The sequence below is a fragment of the Lacerta agilis genome, chromosome 9 (assembly GCF_009819535.1).
Source record: "Lacerta agilis isolate rLacAgi1 chromosome 9, rLacAgi1.pri, whole genome shotgun sequence".
Classification (NCBI taxonomy): Eukaryota; Metazoa; Chordata; class Lepidosauria; order Squamata; family Lacertidae; genus Lacerta; species Lacerta agilis.
The window spans coordinates 50,402,233-50,422,264 of NC_046320.1; the positions used below are offsets into that span (position 1 = coordinate 50,402,233).

The 20,032-nt window shown below is 46.9% G+C and overlaps 1 protein-coding gene across 5 annotated transcripts in view; it reads left to right on the plus strand.

The window, feature by feature from the left end:
- Positions 1 to 1,311: 1,311 nt before the first annotated feature.
- Positions 1,312 to 20,032, plus strand: part of PITX2 (paired like homeodomain 2) — a 34,458-nt gene continuing 15,737 nt past the window's right edge. The window contains exons 1-4 of one of the 5 annotated variants that reach the window (XM_033160185.1): positions 1,312 to 1,645; positions 7,104 to 7,159; positions 8,097 to 8,234; positions 17,052 to 17,105. In XM_033160185.1, coding sequence (XP_033016076.1) covers positions 7,114 to 7,159; positions 8,097 to 8,234; positions 17,052 to 17,105 — 238 coding nt within the window. In that variant the 5' untranslated portion in view covers positions 1,312 to 1,645; positions 7,104 to 7,113. The remainder of the gene's footprint in view (positions 1,646 to 7,103; positions 7,160 to 8,096; positions 8,235 to 17,051; positions 17,106 to 20,032) is intronic. The other 4 variants (XM_033160186.1, XM_033160187.1, XM_033160189.1 and 1 more) reach the window with 4 other exon arrangements.

The window sequence follows — 20,032 nt, forward strand, 5'->3', positions numbered from 1 at the left end:
ATACAGCAAAGGAAATTCTACACTTAAATGCGCATCTGGGGCTTGTACGTCGCAATCCATTCCTTTAAAAGTGACCAGAGACTCTGCTCTTTCCCCTCCCTCAGCTTTCCCATCTGCAAACTGTAACGTGGACATGGTTTCCCCCCCCCCCACTTCCCGCTCCCTCTTTTTTGCAAGAAATGACTTTGAACTCTTGCGAGCGTCCTCGGCAGAGTGACCCGGCCTCTCTTCGCGCTGGCTCGCAGCCCCACGCAGCCGTGCGTTTCCTTCCCACTTTCCTTGCGCCGCTTCCTTTCCCTTTCGGGTCTTGATCTTTACGTTCTCCTTGGCCTCTTTTGTTCCTTTCACTACCAACTTTCTATCTGGGGATCCACACACACACACTTTCCCTTTCGCCTCCCTACGGCTCGGTCTCCTTTCGCCTCCTTGTCAAAGAAATTCTGGCCACTTGTGCGTAAGAGGGCAACGTGTTTGGGCGGTGTGGGGGGCATAAACCTTTTAGGATCTTTACATCTCTCTCCCCTGAAGCCTTCCTGGAAAGCGCCTCTCCCACTTTCATGCACCCCCCGCGCTCCTAACGCAACTCCTTCGCCTTTCTGCTTTCTCTTTGTGGTGGGCTGGGGGGGGGGCGGGGGCTTTAGCACATCCATATTCCTGGGACCGTCGGTTTCTCCCTTGATCCAGCGGTCTCATCTCCTTTTGTTTCTTAGGCCAATCACCACCTCGGTTCCACCTAGCGCTATTTCAGCGTCTACCTGGATTTCGGGAATGTAGGCTAGGATCCTTGCACAGGCCACTTCCACGAGGCTTACTCTCTCAAGGCAGCGCGCAGAGCATCGCCGCCTCGGTCTACTGATGGTTTGACTCTCTGCTCTCCGCCCAGCCTAGCTCAGCCTTCAGGTCGATCCGTCCGTTCATCTATCCATCCTCCTCCCCCTCCCTTTTCTTCTTCTCTTTCTCTCTCTCTCTCTCTCTCTCTCTCTCTCTCTCTCTCTCTCTCTCTCTCTCTCTCTCTCTCTCTCTCTCTCTCTCTCTCAGGTCTTCTCCCAACTGCGCCCCCTGCACTTCGCTCCCCCCCCCCCAGCTCCGTCGTCTCTCTGCTCGGCTGCGGAGTTGAGTTTGGTGGAATCTCTGCTGACGTCACGCGGCTCCCTGGCCAGGCAGAGCGAGGCGAGAGGAGCCCGAGGAGAGGCGAAGAAAGGCAGAGAGACACAGGCAGCGTGTCCGCCCCGGGAAAGCACAGCGGTCCCGCAGCGAAGCCGCCAGGAGCCAGCCTGCCTGACTGCCTGCTTGCCTGCCTGCCTGCCTGCCGTCGAGCCGCGGCCAACATTTCCCTTCCGCCGTGGCCCCCTCGACGGAAGCCGCGCGCCTGCCGGCCAGCCTTCCTTTCTCCTTGGGGATCCTTGCCTTGCTCCGGCTTCCTCGCCGTCCCAGGCTGGCCTTAGTGGTGGTGGTGCTGCTGCGCTTGCTGGAGGAGGCGGAGGAGGCGTCTGTGGGCGACTCGAGTCGTCCACCAACTCTCATCTGGAGCCTGGGATTTGCTAAAAGCTTCGGCCCAGAAGAAGACGACGACGACGAAGAAGGCGATCAGGGAGGGCGAAGGGGGGAAAACAGAGAGAGCGACGCGCGTCTGCAAAGGGAGCCGGTAAGCAGAGCCAAGGAGGCCCGTCGCTGCCTTTGGCCCGGCGGTGTGAGATAATGTGAATCGGCCAATTGGTTCCACTTCGCCAGACTTGCCCCGAAGGGTGATTTGTGGCGCTCGGGCGTTTGTGGGGCGAGCGGAGGGGGCCGTCTGGGCTGGCCGCAGACCTTGGGGGGTGTTTGCAGTTATAAATGCGGTGTGTGGGCTGGGGGGGGGGCTTTGAGGAGGGTTGGCTGTGGGCTTGCCAAAAGCAGTGCCCCCCCACCCCACCCCTTTTCGCGTGCTCCCAGTTTAAACCAAGGACTCCAGTTTAAACCAAGGACTCCAATTTAAACCAGACGTCTTGAGGGACCGGCCTCCTTCCCCGAGGGGGATGTTGAAAGAAAAGAGGAGTCGAGGGGAAGGACCTGCTGCAGGCCTTTCTGCTCTGGGGCCGTTTGTAGTCCCAATTGGCTACCTTTCCTTTCGCGAGCCGTCGGTTTGGAAGGGCTGGGCACTCGCTAGGCTTGAAAGAGTCGGCCAATGCTGATCGCCAAGGAAAGACAATAAATTACCCTTGTCTTCTAATTGGCGCAACAACAGTAAACATAATAGTCATCTCCATCAGTACCACTATGATGAGGGGTGCTGCAACTACTCCCACGACTATTTGCACCAGAAAGCTACTAACGCGCTACCAGTTAAGTATACCAGCTGCAGGTTACTGGTTATATTAGGATTTAACACAAACACACACCGAGCTTCCTGGAAAGGTTCCTAGCCAGTTTCACTCCCTACCCCTTAAGGTTAATTCACTGATTCTTCGAATGCAAAAATAATCATTTTTCTTTACACCCACACACCCTCCATATTTGCCCCCCCCCCTTTTCTTTTTAAAAGGCACCAGAAAAAGAAGTTTAATAAATTAACAAAGGGGTTGCACTGGCAAGAAGAAAGTGCTGCTTTCCTAGGAAATTTGCCTAGTTTTTGCAAAAGTTTCTTCTCAGCGCGCGCCTAAGTAAACGGTATTCCTTTGGAGGGAAACGTCACGTATAGCCTACTGCAGTTCCTCTCTGTCTGTCTGTCTCTCTCGCATTTAAGGTTTGCAGAACCTAAAAGTAACGGAAACAAATACAGGCGATGCCTTATGCATATGCCGCTTGTATATTTTTGTTCTCCTTTTGGTCCGGGCCTTGTTTCAGTTACAAAATAAGTACCGATTTTGCATTTTTTTTAGTATAAAAATTTTGAGTTTAAACTGACTTGTGTGTGTACAAAATCGGTTAGGGTTCTGCTGCTGTCTGTAGTCAGCCACCAATTCAATTTCCTCACTTCCTAGAAAGACAGAAAAGAAGCCCCTCCAAATCCTGGTTTCTAATCTGCCATCAATAATATTTTATTTTATTTTTCTCTCGGTAATTATCATTTAATTGTATGCCTCGCTGCATGTTGCTGATAAAAATATTTGAGAACAGCTTAAAGACGCGAATTTTGCTAAACCATTTTAAAAAATGTGTGTGGGGGGGTACTTTTATTATTATTATTTAATTGTGATTCGCGTTGCTTGCTTGTAAAATAGTGAATAGCGTCTGAAATGGTGCAAATTTTGCTACACGCCTAAAATAGTATTTTGAATCATAATAATACAACAAAATTAAATAAGGGACAAGCAAAAGCGGGTTAAAGATCGGATTTGCAAATGAACAGGAATCTAGTTTTAGTTCTGATCACCCTATTACCCTCCCCCAAATAATATTGTAATAAGCCGCATTGATTTAATCAATGGGATTCCTTCCACGAAATCAGTTTAGCATAGGAAGCTAATATTAGTAATATGGCGGAAAGCTTGTGTAGTTACTCCTGAAAAGTTCCTACATATCCCATGTAATCGGCCTGATTTCCTCACCTCCCCCCGTTTTTGTGGTGTAGATATATGGAGAAACAAATAGTTATGTAGTTATGGATATAATTAGGACCTGGGTCTTTCAGAATCGATTTAGCGTGACAATTTATTTACAGCGCAAAAATTGCCCCCCCCCCCACCTCCGCAACACACACTGCAATCCTGACAATCGGTGGTGACTTCCCCACCACCACCAATAAATGTGGTTAGGTTTGTGCTGCAAAACTCTTTATTTCTTAAGAGTCCTAGAAACCCTGTAATAAAATAAATATTAATATGTATATGAATGGCAGAAGGTTTTTTTTTTAAAAAGTGTGGATAATTATAACTGTTGACATTCCAGGTGGTTATATGTCTGTCTTTGCAGGATACAATCTTGGCCAGATTTTGGAAGAAGGTTGGAGGGGGGGAGGCGACTTAAAAACAGAGAAAAATAAATTGCGCGTCTCAGGTGATTAGATAAATTAGCCATCAAGGTAGGCGTTGAAACAGGGCGACCAAATTTGTCATGCGAGGCTTGTCTTGACAGAACCGGTTTAAGGATCATCAGAGAGGAATTAGGGGGTTTTCTTAATTGCCTTCCTTAACAATTTCACCACAGCTCACTAGGCCTCTTTATTGGAAAGGGCGTTTTATACACTCAGCGAGCCATCCTCTTTCGGCTCCCTGGAGCTGGGAATATAAATGGCTCAGCCCTATTAGAATTCTGAGAGTTGTCTCAAGAAATAAACATTCACTGACCTTTCGGGCGCCCCGATCCTCTGCATATTTACTTGGAATGATGTCTCATTTATTTCAGTGGGACCCACTTGGGTATTAAGCTTAGGATCTGGCCGTTAGTTGAAAAGGCCCATCGGCTTCGAAATAAGGCTGCGATCCTAAATCCACGTGCAGCCTGATCCTGAGCGCCTGGTCAGAAGTAAGTCCCAGGGAACTGAGTGAGACTTCTCCCTTAAGAACCCACGGATTGCGCCCTTCAAGGGGCAAAAAAATAAGTTGCATTACAACGGGAAGCGTTTGCAAGTAAACGCGCTCGGGATATGGGTGATGCTATTAGGATATTCGATTATGAATCATATTCGGAATCTTAATTTTAAAAAAGCTGTCGAATGGCTGTTTCCCCCTCTAAAATCTTAACCCGCTTCTTAGTCATATTTATTTATCCGATCCAGATTTCCAAAGGAGGATAAACACCGGCTAATAGCGGAGCACCATTGAAATGGGGGAGGGGGTTTCAAAGGGGGAAATTACCCAAACGATGATGACATGCAAATTTTTCACCCAAATTATCATAAGTAAACATCTGAAGCCTGGACTAATAAAATCCCATCTGTGTTACTTCATATCGAGTTAGTAGAGAGCGCTGATAATGATTTTTGTAATATCTCCCGAACAGACATCTCAATCAGGCACTAATCCTGAGATTTTCCCCACCTTTAAAGAAGGGGGGGACACCCTCAGAATTACTAAAACCCGCAGCTTCCAAATGTGGCACCCCAGAGCTCTTCCGAAGGAGGCCTCCTGAGGGTGCCCTCCGTGTAAACCAAGCGGGGTGGGACCCCTGGCTAGGCGGTGGCCTGCGTTGGGGGACCCTCTTTTCCTCTCGCCCCGCGGGTCATCAGCCAATTTCCCTGAAGGTGTTAGAACTGTTTCCGAAATCCCTTCTACAAGAATAGGACGGGGAGGTTCTATAACCTACCTGGTTGAAGGAGTCAGCGAGCTTATCCTGGTCAATTTCTCCGTGGCTACAGAGAGCCAAAACTCACGACGGATTGCACAAGCTCCGTCTCTGATCAGGGTGAACTCAGCCCTCATTTTAAGGGAATCTCCTTCTTAAATTCGGGGGCACCAAAATTTCCGCAGAATGACAGTCCCTGGACTGCCCGGTACAGTCATTCACGAGAATTTCTTCTTTCTTTTTGACTTCGTGTATTTTTTTCTCACACTGGGGGCGGGAGGTAAATATGCACACACACACACGCACAGAGAGAGACACCAATGTCCCTGAAAATAAACCCGGCCACTTTGCATCCCGGCTGTTTTTTGAGATTAGTTCTGTAGTGAGAGCGATGGATCTCCAAATACCTTCTGCTCCTTTACTTAAATGGTGGCAACTTTTTAAAAGTCTGACAAAAGAGGAAAGACCGCGTAGGCTTTAATTTTCAATTCAGGGTAGCAGCTGGTTGCTCTGTTTGAATGGGTTTAGCATTTAGGCACGCCTAGCTCGGCATAGGATCGGGCTGCGCCTCATTAATTAGCTGCCAGCCCGATCCTAACCCTGCATTTACTGGGAATTAAGTCCCGGGAAGTTTAGTACGACTTGCTCCCAGGTAAGTGCGCAACCTTATGCGCTCGATCCTCCTGTTTCCTCCTCGATGTGTAGGAAGTGTCTGGGATCGGAGCACCGGAAGTGCATCCTATTGAGTTTCACTCGGGCCTACTTTTGCAACAAAGAATTAAAGGGTCAGGATTCTACATCACCAGGGTAGGCCAGTCCCATTGACAGCAGCGCGTCGCTTCAAATTTGGCTAGTGAAGGTCCCCCTGGTAGGTTAGTGAAAATGGTCGAAGCTGCTTATAGAGGAAGAAGGGTAAATTCCATTCAAAGACATTTTCATTAGACAAGCTGAGCAAAGCTATTTTCTCTCGCTGTTTTCCCAGCAAGGCATAGAGTGGGTAGCGCCTGACTACAGCCACAGTTTTGTTTTTTTGTTTTTTTACAAACCTAAGGGAAGTTCAATCCCAACACCCCTCCCCACAATAATAATTCTTTCAAGTGTTTCTGAATTGAGACGGTTATGTCAAGTGAGAAATATCCCTAGAGGCGATGGGCATTACTCAGATTCCACGCGTCAAAGGATGCACATTAATTTGCATTAGTTTTGCATTGGTGAGGATGAGGATAATTGTGAATAATAATAATAATAATAATAATAATAATAATAATAATAATAATTTCTACTACTACTATTTTCTGCCTTATGTCTTCCATAGTGGGTCTTTACAACACCAAAACTGAGGAAGGGGGAAAGTTGAATGGCCAGGTACCGCATTAATTTTCTACCAAAAAGCCCGAACCACACTACCCAGTCAAGCCAACTCTCTTTGAGTTCCAGGAGATGTGGTTCAATCGATTTTAAACAAACAAACAAACAAACAAACCTCGATTTTCCTGGACTGGGAGTCGAGACTAAAAAAAAAATCGCTTATAGATCTCCGCCCTCCCCTTCCTTTTGCCTTTAAATGTCCAAAGAGGAAAGAAACCAACAACACAAGCCTAACCATATTCCCCTCTCCGCCCACGAAGTTAAGTCCCACCGAATGTGTTTAGGATTGCAGGCACCTCCCTCCAACCAAACATCTGCCGCCCCCCACTTTTCACCTCCTTTCTTCTCCAGTCCGGAAAAAAACGATGGTAAACTAGGCAACCGTTACGTGTTTTGTTTTGTTTTTCTTTCCTTTGCTTAAGACTTCTGTTTAAGAGGCGCTCGGTGTCCTCCGTTCGCCCAGCCGAGCTGTCAGGTTGGTGGCTTCGTTCTGTGTGTCGTCTTAACTTCCATATGCATCTAATGTTTTGCAGATAACGGGTTATGGAGTCCAACTGTCGTAAACTCGTATCGGCTTGCGTTCAGTTAGGTAAGAGAGATATTTCCCATCGATTTACACTTCGCAAGAATGATGTCGACGTGCGGTGTGCATTTGTTTGGATTTGTGGGTGGGTTGTTTTTTTTTAAGTCTGTTAAAGCACCTGGGTGTTGGGCGCGCGGGTGTATGCATAATATCTACCCAAGGATGTCCTGGCAAAGAGGACCACCCCCAGTGGCCACTTCCATTCCCATCCCATTTGCAGCCCGATCCCTAATCCAGTTGAGGGGGTGTCCTATGGCCTTCTGGCTGTTTGCTGGAGCCCACCCAGCTCCCATCAGCCAAAGGCCAGGGAAGATAAAAGTTAACCGATTTCCGAAGAGCCAAAGGTTGATCACCCTTATATGCTAGCCTTGCGTAATTTATTATTATTATTATTATTATCATCATCATCATCATCATCACAGTATTGCAACGCAGATTTGATGTTTCTGTGTTGAGAGTAGGAGTCGAGGGGTGAAGATTCACTGAAGGGATTGGGACTAGCCTGGCTTTCAGTCTTCGAATTATGGCTTAGCTGGACTGTGACTCCAGCCAGCGCCCTTGAGTTTCCTACTATCCTGGCACCTCGATTCGAGGCGTCCTGCTAGATCCAGTGTTTTGATCTCTGCTGCAGAGCTCTGTATAAAGTCGAGGGTGCCCATTGGCCTGGCTAAGGCAGGCTGCTGGGGAGGCTGCTCCGGGTCCAAGGCAGAGAAAGCGGAGGAGCGGGGAGTCACAGGGTTGGGTTGCGGGGGTGTGAGACGGGACGACCCTTTCCACAAACGTGTCCTAAGCGTGCTTGCTTTCCAGACGCACTTTCCCTAACTCCCTGTCTCTCTTTCTTTGCCCCCCCCTTCCATCGCTCTCTCTGCCTGCCTGGTCTTTCCTTCTCCCGATCCACTACCCTCCTTCTCTCTTTCTCTCTCTCCCTCTCCCTTTCTCTCAGGGGTACAACCTTCTGCTGTTGAATGTCTTTTCTCCAAAGACTCTGATATTAAAAAAGGAGAATTCAATGATTCTCCAGAGAGCAGGAAGGAAGCTTCTAGCAGCAAACTGTTCGGAAGGCAACACCCCAGCGCCAATGGTGAGTCTGCCCACCCCTTTCTGGTCAGCCTCGCACCCGAATCTAGCCTCCCCTAACACACACACACACTCCCATCGGTGTCTCCTAGGAAAGGTTGATAGGTGCGATCTTGTATCACTGCGAGGATCCCCTCGCCCATTCGAACGAGATTCAAGTTGCAACCACAATGTATAGCGTATTGTGTGTGGGCGAGGAAAGCAGTGCGCGGGTGGGGCGGGGCACTTCTATTGCTTCTGCCTTTTAAAGCTTTCTTTAGCAGCTGTTGGATTCTACGCGGCCGCCCTGGTGATGTTTGTGCGCCTCCCTGGCCCAATCTCCCCTCTTTCTGTTTTAATCGCCAGTGCTGCGCCTCGACCTAAAGGAAGTGCAACAGCGCCCTCTGCTGCTCAGGTCCATGGGAACTGCGGGCAGCGCGGTCTGTGTGCGGGGTGGGGGGAAGCGGGTAAATTCTGGACGGAAAGGCTTGTTTGCCAAAGTTAATTTGGTTCGGGGTTTTCCGCGTGAAGGGTGTAACCATTGTACTGAGCACGTCTCTGTGGTCCCGAGGTGTTATCGATAAGCAGCAATCCTCTCCCGAAGCAGGGGGCGAACCCCCCACCCCAAACAGCAGCCGCCTCGACCGAACTCCCATATAAACTCTCACTAAATTCAAGGCAGGGGCGTCTTCGCCTTAGACATGTGGTGTTTGCAAAAGAGCAGCATGGCAACGTCAGAGAGCTGGGAAGGGCTGGAAGCATCCGCGAAGATGCAGTCAGGTATCCTTCGCTTGCTGCCTGACATCATTAGAAAAGCTGGCGTGTTCCTTTCCGAAACAGGAATCGAGTCAGCTCAATCCTTCTGAATGTTTACTTGGAAAATATATATATATATGGAACAAATCTCACCCCACTGTACAAAAACAGACCACAAGCACAACTAGTAGCCTCCCAGTTAAGAACCAAAGACCTGGATGGGTTAAATAAAATGTTTTTGCCTGGCATCTTAAAAAAAAAAGCCATCAAAGGCTGCAGGCCTACAAATGAGGTGCCACCACTGGAGAGGCCCCATACAAAATGCTTACAAAATAAAACAGCTTGGCTCACCACAACTCTCTGACACAAAGTCAGCTCTGCTTGATTTTACTTGGAGCAGCTTAGAGCAAAGGAGTTACACAATATCTCCCCGGCTAGAAAACAAAGACATTGCGGTGCCATGATTTCTGCCTTATCTGATGCCAACCTCATTTTGCTGCCATAAGATATAGTAATCTAAATTAATATTAAAGGAGAAGAGAATGTGTTAAGAATGTAACTTATGTGATAAACAGTGGCATGAAATAACATGGTCTCTCTCTCTAATGCACACCCACCCACCACAAATAGCTGAATTGGTCGATTGTTTTCAATCCACACCCACTGATTTCCTAGACTCCGATTGTATACCAGCTCTTTTTACATAGAAAACTGAAAGCCTTGTATAATTTTAAAGCTAAAGAGAGGGAAGGGGGAGAGGTTAGTTTTAAACTTTTCTCTTGATGACCATGAGGTATATCCCGTCAGAAACACGCATTTTTCCACAATTTAAAATAGAATGCAAAAAACACAATCCTTTATATGTCTACTCATAAGTAAATCCTATTGACTTCATTGGGGCTTATTCCAAGGTAAGTGGCATAGAGTGGCCGCATTGATTTAAGCTCTGTGTAATAAATCAAGTCAGATATGCTGATACTAGCACGCTTATTATACCATAATGCCACACCCAGTTCTTATACCAACATTACAAAACCATCGCATTTTCTGCAGTGAGGGGTGGGGTGGGAGAGAGCTACTTTAGAGTAAGGATTCGATGCTTTACATCCTACTATTGAAATCAAGATGTTTAAATCCCGGTTTTGATCGTGATTCAAAGATAAGACAAAGGCCTTCCTAGCGCACTTTTACTTCGAAGCAGGTCGGTTTTATCTGGTGGTGAAAGACGCATCCGTGAGTGAAAAGTCATTTCTTCAACTCAAGTAACAGGTGATTATTATAGCGCCCGTCTACCAAGGTAAATGAGAGTCTTAACGTTGGAGGTCACTTTTAGGCTGCACTCGCACTTAGGGAAAGGGAAAGGGACCTCTGACCATTAGGCCCAATCGCGGAGGACTCTGGGGTTGCCACGCTCATCTGGCTTTATTGGCCGAGGGAGCCGGCATACAGCTTCCGGGTCATGTGGCCAGCATGACTAAGCTGCTTCTGGTGAACCAGAGCAGCGCATGGAAACGCCATTTACCTTCCCGCTGGAGCAGTACCTATTTATCTACTTGCACTTTGAGGTGCTTTTGAACTGCTAGGTTGGCAGGAGCAGGGACCGAGGAAAGGGAGCTCACCCCGTCAGGGGATTTGAACCTCCGAGCTTCTGATCGGCAAGCCCTAGGCTGTGTGGTTTGGACCACAGCGCCACCCGCATCCCACGCACTCGCAATTACCTGAGAGTAACCCCCATTGAGCCCAATTTGGCTTACTTATGAGGAGACATGCGTAGGATCGTGCTGTTGAGCGTGCTTTGAGCTACACACTTGCTTGGGAGTGAACCCTATTGAATTCTGTGGGACGTGCTTCTGAGACATCTTATAGGGCTGTGTCATATATGGTTTCGTAGATCGATCGGAGCCCCACTGAAAAGGAGGACGGGTTCTGTTCTATTTGATATATTCAGATGCCCATATGTGCTCCTCAGCGCCTGCATTGTGTCACCTTCAGAGCAGAATCTTTGATTGCTGACTAATTAATATAGACTGTCCTAATTGGCCGCATTTACGAACTAAAACGAGGACCTTCCAATTCCACGTAGAAACACCCGCTGAAAGAGGTCTTCCTGCGCTATTCAGCCAAACTGAAGGAGGAGCATGCAATCCGCCTTAAGTTATTCCGGGATGCTCCATCGAACGCCAGTTGCACTGACAGCAAGCAATCCGACTTGTGAGCGGGAGCTTAGATTTGGAACCATTTCCAAATGCTCCGTGACCTTTTCACTCTTCTCGCTGAGAAACAAGTGGCTATTTTTCTAACCGTTCATTAAGAGCCTGGGGTTTTGTATCTACATGTTACATTTCCTGCCCTGCACAATGATCCGTGAGTGTTTTTCACCCTCTGAAATCAGAAGGGAAATTGCTATGTAAACATATAAAGACCATGGGGGGTGTTGTTGTTAAAACACACATACACACAAGTTTAGCCTACGAATTCGATTCAACGGCTGCCATCCGATACACGCTTACCTGGAAATAAGTCCCAACTCAATGGCACTTCCGAGTAAACATCCACAGGATTGCACTGTAGGTTGAGTTGTTGCAGTGGAAAGAGTGGCACGAAACCGGCTTCAGACCAGATATTTCGTCTGAAGTAAGTTTCTGGCTGTTCTGTCCTACCTAAGGAATCCATTGACCTTCACGGTATAGTAGTAGTGCTATCCATTGGTCTTTGGTACAATGGATTCTCAATGGTGACCACCTTCATAGCGGAAGGGACTGGCCAATGTGTGGAGATGACAGAACTAAACTGAGCAGCCAGATCCTTTAAGACATGGCTAGGCAAAAGGTAGATCCGGATCGACTGGTAGGTCTCTGGGCGACTTGCAGTAGATCGCCAAGGATTTCTGAATTAAGGATGACAACAGATTCTGGTGGTGGTGGTGATTGTTTTCAAAAATAGGCTGGTGGGGGTAATGAAGTTTGGGGAGAAAACCTGGAATGGATTTGTGTATCTATGGATGGGGACCGCAGGTCTGACACTGAAAACAAAGTCCTTGGCTGAGATGCCCTGTTCCTTAATCCTTTGTGAACATAGCACCTCTTGTTCTGGGTTGGGAAGAAAGAAAGGAGCTAACACAAACCTGAAGTGAGAAAGTTTGACCCAAATGTTTAGCTTTGATTGCCTTTTAAATAAGTGAGATTTAAGTGTTTCCTTTTCACCTGCCGCCGCACACCAGCTATGCTTAAGAGCAGACACCACCCTCAAACGCTCTTTCCCAGAGAAAAGTTCCATTGAATGAGGACTGGAAAGGCTTGGCCAGCGTCTTAAATCCTTACTCCCAAGTAAACGATTTCCAGAAGGGTAGCTGTGTCACTTTGTTAAAGGAAAAACTACGCCTACCGGTAGTCTTGCGGCACTTCGAAGATGTCCTCAAATGCATTCATAGATTTTCTAACTCTAGACGCGTTGGGCTTCAACTACAAAAGCGCGGGATCTGCCAGGAAGGTCTCCTGCGCAAGCCCCATTGAAATGAACGGGGGCTCCACCAGAGCAGGATGGCCTGGCTTAACTTCTTCTTTTTCTTCTTTGTCGATCACTCATGGCCGAGTAAGGTTGTCTTCCATGAACATGGTCTTAACAATGAGTCCGTAAGTGACTGTGGAGGCCAATTCTGGATCCACACGTCCTTCCACAGTGGGGACACGGGGGTTTTTTGTGGGGGAGGGGAGTTGATAACGGTGAGGGTTTGCCAAACGTGCCTTTCTCTTGGCACGTTTCTCCCTTTCGTTCTGCGTTCACAAAGCCAGCATTTCCAAGTTGTCGGTGTTTATGCTACATTTTTTTTAGATTTGCCTTGAGAGAGTCTTTAAACCTCTTTTGTTGGCCGCCAGCATTATGCTTTCCATTTTTATGTTCGGAAGAGAGTAGTTGCTTTGGCAGACGATAATCAGGCCTCCGAACAACATGACCAGACCAACGAAGTTGATGTTGAAGAATCATTGCTTCCACACTTGTGGTCTTTGCTTCTTCCATTTCACTGGCATTAGTTCGCCTGTCTTCCCAATTTGCCACGTTGTCCAGTGCAATGGGACAGGGACTTGGATGTGTCTGGTGTTCTTGCGAGGTGGGGTGGTCTCCATTCATTTCAACCTTGTTTCCTTGCTTCCCAGCTGATTTTGGAAAGAAGGAATGAGTGGAGATTATCTGGATCGGGTTTTCAGTCCCTCACTAAAGAGGAGTGAATTGTCACTCGCCTGGATGTCTCTTTTCAGTTCGCTTCTTGAAACTTCCTCTGCTGCAAGGTAGTTTTGTTAAAGCCAACACAACCCTAGGCACTGCAAATTAGGGCGTTGAAAATGCGAGTATTTCTTTATATTTTAAACCACAAGTCCTTGATGGTTGATGGAAAGCAAGAAGCATTTAGGGGTAGGTGCTTTAAAAAACACAACGAAAATGCCTGCATAAACTTCCCGTTAAAAGTTTGTAGCATTTCCCAGGTAACAGAAATATACCATGTTCATATATTGACTTCCCGAAATGAAGGCAACAATGTAGGGTTTTTTGTTTCTTTATTTTAAAAAGGATGTGGTCATTGGTTAAAACCTATACATATTTACTCAGAAGTAAGTTGCCCTGAGTTCAATAGGATTTACTTTCAGGTAAGTAGGCACAGTATGCCAGCCTATTCCTGGTTAATTCATGCGGGATAGTCTAATTTAATTCAATTATTTGTTTATTGAAGTGGGGGGTGTTGAATTAGATACATATGCGAAATCCAATTAAACTGAAGTAGATCCGGGTTTCATTTAGTTTAACCCCAACACCTCGGCTGCGATCCTGAAAGTCGGTTCTTGCATAATAATAGATCAGTATTTCAGATAAATAATAGCCTCTTTCAGGCGTGTAAGATGCAGTTCTGTGTAAACATTCGTGGTGGTGGGAAGGCAAGTGGGTCTATTTTCCGATTAAAGGTGTAGGATCTGGGGGCCCTGTGTAGTTTTTCGATCCCATGGGAACAGCCCTGTCTGTCCACATCTCGCTACAGGAAGACTATGTGGCATTTCCGTCACCCGCTTCCTAGGAAGTAAGCAGCACTTTGTTTAAATATGAGCCCGGCAGAAGCTTCACCAAACCTTTCAGAACCAAGTCGAGGAAGGGCCGTAGTTCAGTGGTAATACTTTTGCCTTGCATGCAGAAGGTCCCAGGTTCAATCCCCGGCATCTCCAGGGTAGGGCTGCGGATGACCCTTGTCTGAAAGCTTGGAGGCTCCTTGTCAGTGAACGTAGACAATGCCCAGCTAAACGGACCGGTGGTCTAAGGTAGCTCTATCCGTAAAAGGCGGCATATAAGTCTCAGGGGGAAAAAAACAAATGCATACTGTACCTTCAAAGTTTAACTCAGGCCAAATAGTTAATAGCAACAGCAACATTACATGGGACCGCAGTGTTATTATTTAGGCAAGAATCTGACAGATTAATCGAGTTTTAGACACAGTGATCCACTAAAAATATGCCCTTCTTAATTAATAGACCTCCTGTTTTAAACTTTATCATTATTTTAAATACAAGTGTCAGCACCGTCTTAAGGGAGGCATTGTGTTCCTTGTGAGAGGGAGTCTATTCTTCACACGGGTCCATCGTTTAAAAAAGCCAAAATCATTGTTTTTTTTAAATATAAAGCCATTGCTTTTTTCCCGTATGAAGATTCAATGGTTGCATTACTCGATTAGTTGACTGAAAACATGCGATCAATCGATTAGGATTTGCTTGATAAGTGGTACCCGTTGTTCACTTATTTTTTAAAGTCAAGCACAGCCAACGTTGCACCTTTTCCCAAGGCTGTAGTCCTAATGCACAAATATCTCGGAGTCATTGTCCTGCGCGTTCTATTGATTTCAGTGGGAAAAACTTATTCTGTGTCCATCCAGCTCAATGCTGTCTACACTGAAGGGAGCCTGTGGCGCAATGGGTCAGTGTGGGTCTGACTTGTAACCAGAAGGTTGGTGGTTCGAGCCCACCCAGGGACGGCTGTGGGCAGGATTCCTGTGTTGCAGGGGTTGGACTCGATGACACCCCCCCCCCAATCCCTTCCAATTCTACAGTTTTATGATTCTATGAGTCTCCAGGGCTTCAGACAGGGGACATCGCCAGTCCTACCTGGAGATGCCGGGCATTGTACCTGGGACCTTCTGCAAGGCTGAAGGCTCTTCCTTCCACATTCGTGCTGGCATATGCTGAATATTTCTTCCACTGAAATCTGTGTGGGGTCTGCCACCTGACCATATCCATGCCTACTCGGAAGTTAGTCCCACTGAGATCAATGGCGCTGGTTCCAGTTCTTCTAACGAGGACTTAGAAGGGCTAAATTCTGTCTCAAGGGTACCCGTTCAAGGGCGGGGGGGGGGACACACACACTTAGATCAATAATACTATCAAATCAATATTGCTGTGAAGCTCCAGGCAGGTTTACAATCCAAATACACCTGACCTGTGGAACCTTTTCCGGATCTAGTGAACAGGAAAGAACACGAGTCGCGTGTGATGAGCCCTTTTCCAGGGAGCAAGTTCCATTCAACTCAGTGGGATCTACTCCTGGGGGAAAAAAACGTGTTGAGGATTGCTCTGTCAGCCAAATCGTTTTCTTGAGGACTCGGAACCTATCAAGTCAACATTTCGTTTATTTCTTAAAATAAATTCGATGTCGCTTTTCATTCCCAGAAGAGTTTCAAAGCGGTTCACATTCCACAACGCAACAAACTCCAGCGTTGTGGGAAAGCACGTCCTCGTTATATGTGAACCTTGCTTTCCACGCAAAGTTGGTTTACAAAGCGTCTTCCAATTAAAAATCCAAAGTGACAGTGTAAGTGTGTGAGCGTGTGTGTGTGTGTGTGTGTGTGTGAGAGAGAGAGAGAGAGAGAGAGAGAGAGAGAGAGAGAGAGAGAGAGAGAGATAAAAAATAAGTCCCGTTGAGTCCAGTGGGACTTGATCGCAGGTAAGTGTACACAGGATTGCAACTGCTCTCTATGCGTGCGTGCCTGGGAAAGGAGGAGTGGGGGGAAATCCGTGCAGCTCCTTGTCCTAGCTCTGTTTTGTTGTTTGTCTATCGGGATGCTCTGGCTGCACTTCTGAACCCCCTCGCTTGGACATCCATCCCGATGAACCCAGGGGAACTTGTTTCCAAGGCGGCGGATGAGGCTCTGTATCTTGTTTCAAAAAAATCTCAAAAGGACGGGGGAGGTACAGGCAACCATAGCATAACTAGGTTGCTTCAAATACGAGCGTCTTCAGGTTGCTCTGTACTGTATACACTGTTTACTCGAATAAAAGACCTCTAAGAAGTTTGCCATAGTTTGCTAGAAGATGCTCTCTCATTCATTTCATTGTTACGTCTTTCCTTCAGCGAGCTCTCTAGGTGGCCGACATGGTACTTCCCTTGCCCGTTTTATCCTCACAACAACCCTGTGAGGTAGGCCAGGCCAACTCGTTTCTTCACAAGGAATGGGAGAGGAGCAAAATGTGTTGGGCTGACTCCATAAAAGTACATAGAATAATGTGATTCACCAAACTGGAGTTTTAAGCCTGAATAGCGGGCGAACTGCTGAGTCTGAACCGTGGATCCGAGTTTAATTATCTGCTACGTTAATACTCCCCTAGTTATGGCAGGCCTTGGCATATTACGTAAATAGGGAAGCGATGCCTATCCAAACTACATCTCCCAGCATCCCTGATTATTGGCCAACCTGGGTGAAGCTGATGGGAATTGGAGGTTCACACGTTCCCGATCCCTGGATTAAAGCAAGGTCCCTAACTATATCTCTGGGAGTAGCCAATTAGATGTCTCTCAAAAGCTCAAAATAAAGTTGAGAAGCCATCTCTTGTTGGGTTTTCTCCAACACACCTGTTAATCAGTGATATACTGCACCTGACCATGGAGTTTCCACCTCACACCGACTTACAAGGCTGTTGTGAGGGGGCGGGAAAATCAAATGACAGAAGGAAGCATTTTTGTACGCATGAAAAGTGCCTCGGATCATACTGCTGATAAGATGACGCCGGTGACGAAAAAGCCCAATTTCATCTTCCTTCTTTGGAATTTATTTAAGGAACCGTTGTGCAAGGAGGAAAAGCTGTACACCTGACGCTAAGAAGAGTGGAGCGTAAGAGACTAGATTTATTTTACTTTATTTTCGGCTTGAGAGGGATCTTCCGAAAGCAAAGCTCCTGGAGGATTTGCAGTCGAGGCAGGGAGGGAAAATCAGGAAGAGAATGGGGGAAAGAGAGGGGCGGGTGCTCCTATTTCTAACTCGAAACCTGTCCGCTGTGCTAAATAACACGCAGACTAGCCTACATATCCGTTCCCAGCCGGGAGAGCCTGATCCCATCTCCCCAGGCCAGCTGTTCCGAAATCGAGTCCAATGTCGCCTTCCAATACTACTCCAAATGGAGATAACAAGTTACCTTTGCGCTCTCTCTCTCTCTCTCTCTCTCTCTCTCTCTCTCTCTCTCTCTCTCACTCACTCACACACACACACACACACACACACACACACGTCGCAGTCGCCGGACCCTAATATATGCAGCAGTTGCCAGATCGACTGCGGGTGGAGGGAAGGAGCAATGTATAACGAAAGCTTTAGCCGTGCGCAGGAATATACTAATGGCACAATCTGATGCCTCGTTAATCCTATGTAAAAAGCTTTGTCGCCTTCCCAATATTGACTGAATGGGTAATTAATGGCTCTTCATCTAGGCGAACAGTCGGTAATCCGAGGCAGGCGAAAGACAACAAGCCAACGGGTTTAAAAAAGAGGAAAGAAAGAAAAAGACAACAGGTCTATCCAGAGCCTCTGCCTGAGCGCCAATCGAGTCATTTTGCAGAAGTGCAGACCCGGGCGCTTTAGTGAGATGAAAATCGGTGGAAAGCTCACCTGCTCCACCAAAAAAGATTTTTCTTTATTTCTCCCAACCAGTACCTCAGGATAAAATGGCTGGAATTTGTTTTTAAAATTTTATTTTCTCCCTACTGGTTTTTCTCGGGTGTAGAATCAAATTGGGGGGGGGGGGGGCTGTAAACACAGAGAAGCGGAGTCCCTATTTATTCCAGATTGATTAGTGGCCGCCGGAGGGAATTTAAGGAACATCCACTATGGAATGCTAAAAAGCCTGTTGATCTAGAAGGTGCAGATTTTGTTATTGCAGAATTCTAGAGCTTGAAAAATTAAAATTTGCCTAGCTGAATCTGAGTAGTAACAGACCCTATTTGGTCTCTCTTGGGTCCGTTGCCGGATCAAGGATGGGCAACCTTGACCAGGGACCATAGTAAATGTATCCGGCCAGAGCAGACGCTACCAGATTTTAACCAATGAGATTAAAAAAGAAAGTGGGGGACCTCGTTCAAGCTGTAAGAAACCTGAATACTATTACTGTACATATTTTGGATGCTGGATGCAATGGCCTGAGGATGAGGGAGCAGGTGTGCTTCTGATTTCTGCATCTCCGTTTCAAAACATCTGAGATGAACTCAGTTGTTGGGGCGGGGTTCCCCACGACTTGCTTATCGAAGATTCATCTTGATTTGCTTGCGGGAAGGTTAGACGATGTTGCCTATTTAGCGAGCATCCACAGTGATTTGTATGAGAGAAGATTAGACAACGTTGCATCAAGAAATATTTACAATTATTATTTCTTTCTTGCATTTACAGTATAGTCCACCTTTTCTCCAAGGGGTTCGAGGTGGCTTCCCTTTCTCTATATGATCCTCACAACAACCCTGTGAAGTAAGTCAGACTGAGAGGCAGTGGCTGAGCCAAGGTCACCCTAGTGAGTTTCACGGCTAGTTAGAGGTTTGAACACTGGCCTCCCAGCTCCTAGTTCGAGACTCTAACCACTACATCACGCTGCCTGTCCCACACTCTCCAGTGCATTTCTCCTTCACTTCCTTTGGAAGTCCCGTCTTTTTTGGGGGGTGGGAGTTTGGGACCAACTCTAATTGCGCAACCAGAATTTGCCGGTATGTGATTGAACTCCATTCGAAAATACCGACAGCACCTTCCGTGTGTTAAGGTTGGACACTATGCTGGACAGTAGATGTGAGCCATCTCTGACAGACCGAAGAAGAGGAGGTCTGCAAGGTTGGTGCACACCAGAGGGAAGTCAATGGACTCCGTTTAGGGTTCAGGGCTAGATCTACCAATCTGTGAATAACTTCCCTGAGTGCAAAGAGCGGGCTATTTGGCATCCTGAGAGTGGCAAAGGGGAACATGCCTGCCCTGCGGACACGTAAGGCTTCTTCTTAAATAGACTGTGGAAGGAAAGAAGCAGGAAACCAGGCGGGGAGGAACTCCAATAACCAATGCCTCCGAAATCCACTGTGTGTGGCTAATGTTGCAGCCATACAGTGGAGATGCAGGTTATTGGGCAACTCTGAGCGAATCGGTCTGATCAACCTCACAAGGCTGTTGTGAGATAAAAAGGCCGTTTGGAAACGCGTGGTAGGAATGACCACTAAATATCAAGGTAATGATAACATTGTATTGATCCAAGATATTTCAGCTTAATAATAATAATAAAACTAACACCAAGTGGTGGTGGTTGTCGTCCTCGTAATAGTAGTAAGCGGCATTTATTCTGTTTAATAATTCTTCTCATTGGTGGTAGTGGCCTCCCTTTGTCAGAAGGCGAGATATAAATGTAACAAACAAACAAATCGCATTCCATTTCAGTATTATCGTTAGGAATATTTATTCCATTTTTTGTTTATGATGTTGTTCTAGTAGTAGCAGTAGCAGCAGCAGTTCCAGTAGCAGTGATAGTATGAATGGAGCAAGGAAATGAGGTGTGCGACAAAGGAAGAAGAACGAAGTACCGTCTTGCGCTTCCTTCGCTACAGTCTTTTCAGATTTCAAGTGGGCTCTAAGGAGGCAGAGAGGGGTGGATGGGTGGGGTAATTGTAGACAATTTTGAATCGCTCTGGAAGCGCTTAGGCCCCATGGCGTCAAAGATTCTGGCAGATCCTTCCTGGTATTCTGGTATTCTCTTCCCTCTTGTTTCTTCAAAGGCGTGTACAAACGTTGTGTTCCTCTCC